This window comes from Vespa crabro, chromosome 10, assembly GCF_910589235.1.
Source record: "Vespa crabro chromosome 10, iyVesCrab1.2, whole genome shotgun sequence".
Classification (NCBI taxonomy): domain Eukaryota; kingdom Metazoa; phylum Arthropoda; class Insecta; order Hymenoptera; family Vespidae; genus Vespa; species Vespa crabro.
The window spans coordinates 3,051,490-3,058,989 of record NC_060964.1 but is presented as its reverse complement, the minus strand read 5'-3'; the positions used below and the strand labels follow the sequence as shown (position 1 = coordinate 3,058,989).

Genomic DNA, 7,500 nt, shown 5'->3' with positions numbered 1-7,500 from the left:
GATCTAACCTTTGATGTAATTGGCTCTTCATAATACTCTTGTTCGAATACTGTTGAAATGGCTCTAAAGTATGATTCATAAAATATTTCTTCGTATTCGTTTGATAAACTTGTCCACTCGCCATTTCTATTCCTTGTCCCTTATTGATTATTTGCAGCACGCTTTGTACATTATCCGAATTATCGTTTTCCCTTGAATATACCTTCAATGGCTCGATTCCCAAAGGATTTGTTGACGTAGGCACGTACCTCCATGGTGTATCTGGAGATACCTTTCCTTCTGGTTCCCATGCCTCTTGTAATCTTGCGTTTCCATATAACAAACCGTTACCAATTTTACAAGATACGTCAACTGATTCGCTAGATTGTTGAACCGGAGATTCCTGACTGTCCGAACTACTAGGACCACCTGTCACTAAATATTGCGTTGAATTTTCGATATTCGATGAATCTTTATTGCTAGACGCAATAGTGGACATGGAATCTGTAAATAAACAAATGAATTGATCAAATAATAAAGAAACATTCATTCCAAAAGAAAAATCAATGATATTATCTATTAATTGTTTGAATAATTTAATTAATTATTCATGGTAATTTATTCATAATTCATTCGTTAGAATCTTACCGATCTTCGTATTATTTTGTAAAGACGTAACGATGTTGGAGCAAACAACGGAGTTCGTGGAGATTAAATTTCTAGGAACGATTTCCTGCATGCTCACAGCATCCTCTATTTTTCTCTTGACTGTTTTAGGTGAAATTATTTTAGCGTCGGATATAATATCGGAAGAAGATTCCTTAATTTCCTTTTGCTGTTGCTGACTGCCATTTATTAAAGGATCTGTTGATTGTGCAGCAAAAGCTAAAGCAATCGTTGCTGCTGTTTGAATAGATACCGGTTTTTCATTATGCGTCTGATTATCTTGCGATGATTTCTTTTCGGTCGAATGAGAAATTGTTCCTGGCGTTAGACACACCACGTTTTCAGTTTTCAATCCCGTGGGCGTTGTTATCTTATGCATAGAAGAGTTAAACAATCTCGTACTCTGTAAGGCCAAATTTGGATTACTCGTAATTACACTACAAATCTGTTGATTTTCTGATATCTCGTTAAGATTTCGTTGAATCAAACCAATAGTTGGATTAGTCTTATTAACCACAATAGTACTTGTCGCTGATTCCGTAGAACCTGCCACAGAAGCAGTTACGTCAGATTTCGACGCGTTGATATCACTTATAATATTATTTTTCTCGTTTACAGATTCTCCTGAAAATTGATTGCTAGTTGCCGTTTGTGGAATAACGACAGAAGCATTTTGAACAGTATTTTGCGTAGTATTTAACGACTGATTGCCTGATAAAGTCTGTAATGTTGGTATCTTAACTTGTTTCACTTGTGTAGGCTGAGAAATTATTTTACCAGCTTGATTTAGAAAAGATTGTAGTACCAGTGTGTTAGATACACCGGTATTACCGGTTGCTCTGACGGTCGCTGGCATAGTAGTAAGGAACTTAGATCCGCTCGATACTATCGTAAATTGTTGACCACTTTTCATTAAATTCATTGGTAAAATATAATTTGTACCTGGTACCAAGACAGCCGTACTTCCAACTTTTCCTGTTACTGATGCAATAGCTTCGCTAACGCTGACAGAACTAGTTTGTAAAGCTTCCTGAACGATGACAGCTCTTGGTTGACCAGCACCTGGTTCGGCGAATATGAGATTGCGCCTTTTAACATTCAATTCAACGCCGTCGCTAGAATCGCTGGTCAGATTACGTATTTCGGCATTCGTATCGTTGGTGTTTGTTACATTCGTCGATGGTTCTTCGGTAGTTACAAAACTTGCAGGGCTATCTTGAACGTGTACGACTCCGCTTGAAGAATCTTCGCTACCCATTGTCCTCCCAAGATCATCCGCACTCGGACTTAATTCCGATGTTTGCGGTTTTGTCTTACTCGAGCTAGATTTTTTCCTCTTCGAGGATTGACTCGGATTAGTTGGAGGATTAGATCTTCTTCTCGGGGCAGGTTTGTTATTAAGATCTGGCGAATTTCTTAATTGTTCCGCGTATTCATCTAAAATAGCATAAATCCTTTGTGCCGTCTGTTCGTCCTCCTGTGGCTTTTGTTGAGGTTTCGGTATAGGCGAAGCCTTAGACGTGTTCGTCGCACTTGTTTTCACAGTTTTAGAAGAAGATTTTTTAGATGTCTTCGAAGAAGGTGGAGTAGAAGGTGTTTTACCGGATGAAGGAATCGGAGCAGGCGCTGGAGTTACGCACGGACTCGACGAACTTTGGGAAGTAACACTTAACGCCGGCGAGGCTACCGGTTGGCAATAACTTGTTACAACAACTACCGGCGTCGAATTCGATACCTTGACAGCGCCACTTGCCGCGTTTTGACTTACATAAGCGAGCGAAACTTTTTGAGGAAAGACGTCTTGTTGAAACGTAACATTATTACCGTTACCGGAGAACTCATTGTTGCTACTTGATTGAGTTGGCATCAAAAGTTGCTGAGCAAGCGCGCTAACGGATACTTGTTGTTGCTGCGACTGTTGCGATGTTTGTTGTTTTTGTTGCTGCTGTTGTTGCTTATTCGATTGCGTTGTTGTTTGCGTTTGTACAGTAGTAGTTGTCGTAGATGACAGAGATTGATGTGATTGGGGTTGAATGGTACTCCTTTCCTTAACTTGTTCCAAAACACTCTCAAATTCTCGTAATTGTTCCAAAGTCGTTGAACTTACTTGATTTGGTACCTCTATCGGTGAGCTCAATAAATTGTCGGTTCTTACATTCTGTTGAGTTTGTTGTTGCAATCTAGGAGTCGTAAGTACAGCCTGTATTGTACCAGTAAGATTTTGTGGTCTTAAGGGAGCAGCGGTACGAATGATATTCAGTTTCACTACCGGCGTTCTACCTGTTGGTATAGAATTAGCATGAGATATCGTTGGTATGATATTCAATTGGCTAGGATTCGTGGTTGATATCGTAACTGGTATTTTGTGCGTATATATTACACCTGGGGAAGCGTTTTGCACACTTTGCACGAGCTGCGTCAACGTTTGATTCGTATTCAAGTTGGTTCCCGTGTTTGCATTAGCGCTTGAACTTTGAACGATATTCAATATTTGTCTACCAGCAGATAATTGTAGATTAGGAATGTTGGTTATTGACTGTACGTTGATACCTGTCGCTGAATTAGTCTGCTGTGTGTTAGGTACTGATGTTTGTACAGCTTTCGAAAGATTTGTTGTCTTTTGCGTGGACGCAGATTGAACAAGCGACTCTGTCGTAGTAACCGTTCCGCTACTCGTCTCCGTCGATAATGTATAAATCGTCCTACCGAATGCTTGTTGAAACTTTGGCAAGCCTGCATTTTGACCTGGTTGCGAGGATACCTTCACGGACGATAATCTGTCGTAAGTATTTCTATTGCTGGAGTTACTGGTTCCTTCCGTGTTACGTTGCGTCTGTCGTGAAAAATTTCCAACGTTTCCGTCATCCAAGTTCTGCAAAGTAAGAACATTCCTTTGATTCGTCAGTACGTTGGGATTGACCGAAGCCAACTGGTAAGTACCGTCAGGTTTGCAAACTATTTGTAATTGTTCGGATCCGATCGATGAAGATGGTACGACCGTTGAAGACGGCGATGACGAGGATGATGTCGTCGTCGTAGTCGTTATCGTTGTAGTTGTTGTTGCTGCCGAACAAGGTGAGGGTGATTTTTTTGGAGACTGATGTTGACTACCACGTCGCATAGCAGTTCTTGGAGTTGTATCTGACTCGAAATGAATCGTATTCGTTGGGGTAGTCGAAGATGTGTCTGGTGGCTGATTAGCTTCCTCGCCTATGTCAGGTAAAGCAGATGATCTTGGTGGTGGCGTTTGACCGGCTGGACTCATCCCGACACCGCTGTCGTGTCCACCGGAAGATGGTGTACCAGGTAATTGAATACTACCAGCTACGCTTGGTGTTCTGTTTGGTCTTGGAGGTGTATTACCGCTATTGGTAGAACCTGAATTAGGACTCTGTGGAATGTTTCGAGATAGTTGTACAACGTTTACAGTTGATCGAACCCTCGGTGGTACCATCATATCTAAGGAATTCAAACCTGGTACATTTTTTGCTAATATATCCGAGTCTCTTACCGCCTTCGCAAGTATATCAAATTTGTTCTTACCCAAATTAGATTTAACGGAGCTTAAATCTCGACTATCTACGGTACCTACTAAATCAGTTTTACTTGAATTATTGCCAGTACAGTTTTTTTGTTTCTGAAATGTAGTCATTACGTTTTTGTTAGGTGAGAAGGGCATGGTCTTTTGTATATTAATTAGTTCGCTAGTGATATCACCGGTACTAAGTCGCTGTTTTTTTTTTGAACGAACTAATTTCCTATCAATTTCATCCGCTCTGGTTAAAACGATTTTTGGACTTAAATTCAACGTACTCAGCATTGGCGCAAATTTGGCTACGCTACTGGACTCCTCATTTAACTTATTGTCTTTGCTTTTATTAAGCAAATTTTTTTGTAATATCTGCGCTATCCTCGTCGGCTTTTTTGCATTTTGTGGCCTAAACATTCGCAAAGATTTCAGTACCGCAGGATCGCTTCTTCTTTCGGTTATTATTAATGGTGCTGCTGCCGTATAAGCAGACCCTTTGATCGTTTCTCGTTTGCTTTCATCCATATCAGCGGAAAATAGAGTTATTATGTCGTTGGTACTCACGTCGGAACCACTTGCGTCCTCGTGAGAAGAAGCATGCCTGACATTTTCGTTAACCAACATGTGAAAATGCGAAACAGAATCGACGGTTAATTTCGATGGCTTAACTCGTTTCTTACTAATTTCCTTATTAGAAGATTTACTAGTTTTCTTTTTGGTTTCTAATCTACAACCGTCACTACCGAGACTATCGGTTTGGCTATCTTGCGTGTTACTATCAGAGTCGGAGACAGAGCTAGCACGATTCCTAAAATGTTTTGGTTTACGTTCTGCGCTGTCGTAATCGCTTTCGGAGGATTCGAGCCTATGAACTTTGCGTTGTCTTCCTGTCCTTCGAACGCGCAATACACTTCCACTGTCCGAATCCGTAGTAGTAGTATCATCCAAACTTCGTCTCGTTGAAGATCTTTTGTAGCCTCCTGCTGGTTGAAAACTACCAAATTGTTCCGAACCATCGGACGGCAAATCGGCCCATTGTTCGTAGCCCTTTTCAATACCAAAAAATACATCCTTCGTATCATCTTCCGACGGCCAATCTTTGAATTGTGAATAGTCAATATTGAGATACTTCAACTCTTTATTCGTATTTCGCATCTCTTCCGCATTTTCCAAATACCTCTCGCATAAATTATTCAATTCTTTCCAATCTAATACCCAACTAAGCATATGATATCTCGGACTACTGAGAACTACCGACAAATCGTCGCATAACTGTGGCGAAAGTCCAAGTTTCTCAGCATCGAGAACTTGATTTGGTACGGACTTTTCGTCATAATTCGCCGACCCCGTAACAGCTTCACCCTTTATCAAGATCAAAGCGTCTAACGTCCTTTCTACGTTTTCCGCAGTTGTACATGCCTCAGGAGACTTACTATTTGTTGTTTCGTCGCCGGTAAATTCACCACAATTGAAACAGAGCTCTCCCAATGGGCCATCGCTAGTGGAACTTCTTTTCGGATGTAAAAGACACTTATCGTTGAGCGGCACGTTATCGTTTTTTCGCGAAGCCGTCAACATACTTTTCAACAGCTGATCCGTACGCTCAAAGGTTTTTGATACTTTGCCGTTCTGAAAATCTATAGCCTTTTTCGTCACTGGAGTTGGTGCTGCGATCGTCATTATCGTACTCGTCAAGGACGACGAAGCTATGGTCGCAACTAATGAAGAGGAAGAATATGTTGTGGGGATGGAACTGGATGTAGAGGTAGAGATAATACTTGTGGTGGCGGTGGTGTTGGCGGTGGCGGTGTTGGTGGTGGTGATGCTAGTGTTGTTGTTGGTGGTGTTGGTAGTGGTAGCGGAAGAGGACGACGATAAGGATTCTAGGATACTACCATTACGTGATATCGAAATTCCACCCCTTTCCGAAACAGTCTTTTCACTTTTCGTTATCGACGTGGTCGAATGATCGTTCGTCGACGTATTTGGAAGTTTCTCATTTTCAACGACATCGTTTAACGAACCATCATCTTGCTTTGTTTTTCCACAGGCTATTGCAATATCCTTTATCCTGTCGTAACAAGCTCTGGTAGGATGCAAAGAAAATGCCGTTAGAACGCATTCTCTCGCTATACCGATATTGCTACCAACTACGTCAGCCAATTTGAGAAATTGTGTGCTCAAACGTTTGGCCGTTTCTCGTACTTTCTCTTTATCCGATTTTGCCTTTTGACTTTCCAACTCATTCATATCAGTCGTTAATGCCCTTATATATAACTCGATTACCAATGGTTTTATACTGTCGCCAAACTGCAATAAAAAATTTATAAGAATATTTTATATACACATATTTGTTCTAATTAACATTAGAACTATCAAACTCGACAAAATGAAGAATTGGAATTGTACTTTTATAATTACTAAAATCATAATTATTATAGAATTATTTGTGTTCGTTTATAGTGTAGTAAAATTAAATGAGCTAAACATAATAAAGTATCCTTTTTTCTTTCTTTTTTTTTTATCTTCTTCAAATATACGTTTCTGATTAACAGATGTAAAAATAAGTCAGTAGTTCTAATGTTAAGTATTGTACTCACATGCTTGATAAGTACAGCACAGAATATGTATATATGTTGAGCACTTTCGGCAGGTTCTATTAATTTTCTAATCATCCCAGATAAAGTTGGTGTAATATCTTTCAATTTTGAATGTAACAATGCCCAAGAATTAAAAATTTGTTCCAAAATATTCGCACCGGTTTCTGATACCGGTCGTACCATGCCGGCGGTTACAAGATACTGGGCTACTAATTCCGCAGCTTTTATAGAATTTCTCCAAACACGAGCTGTTCCATATTTAGTTTGTTTTTCTCCGCTTAATCTCTGTACTAATTCGAGTCCATCATTAAGGTCCATTAATTTTAGCTGAAACGAATAATTTTATCGTTATCAACTTCAATAATATTCTCTTATTAATCAATTATAAGAATAATGAAGAGTATATCTAACGAATGAAAATGAAATGAAATGAAATGAAATGGAAATGAAGAAAAAGAAATAAAAGAGAATTAATTCGAATATCAATTTTGAATATATTAATTTAATCAATTAAATTAATAAATAAATATTATAATAATAATCGTCTCGCTGATATGTTAGTTATACTCACTTGAGCGAAAATATCTTGCGTGCGTTTCAATTTGTACAGGAGGACAATATATACGTCAATCATGTAATGAATCTGATGGGGATCTGAAAGCGATCTTAATCGGTCGCTTCTTCTAAGGGAGCGTATGCACGCTGCAGCGAGGTTCACCGCTATGT

At 39.5% G+C, this 7,500-nt stretch overlaps 1 protein-coding gene across 1 annotated transcript in view; it reads right to left on the bottom strand.

The window, feature by feature from the left end:
- Positions 1 to 7,500, bottom strand: part of LOC124427624 (serine-rich adhesin for platelets-like) — a 42,579-nt gene that overhangs the window by 2,448 nt on the left and 32,631 nt on the right. Inside the window, exons 4-7 of the mRNA XM_046970773.1 lie at positions 7,346 to 7,500; positions 6,775 to 7,101; positions 628 to 6,484; positions 1 to 483 (exon numbers count right to left, since the gene is read on the bottom strand). The exon at positions 1 to 483 is cut by the window's left edge and continues 2,448 nt beyond it; the exon at positions 7,346 to 7,500 is cut by the window's right edge and continues 72 nt beyond it. Of these exons, the coding sequence (XP_046826729.1) occupies positions 1 to 483; positions 628 to 6,484; positions 6,775 to 7,101; positions 7,346 to 7,500 (6,822 nt within the window). The remainder of the gene's footprint in view (positions 484 to 627; positions 6,485 to 6,774; positions 7,102 to 7,345) is intronic.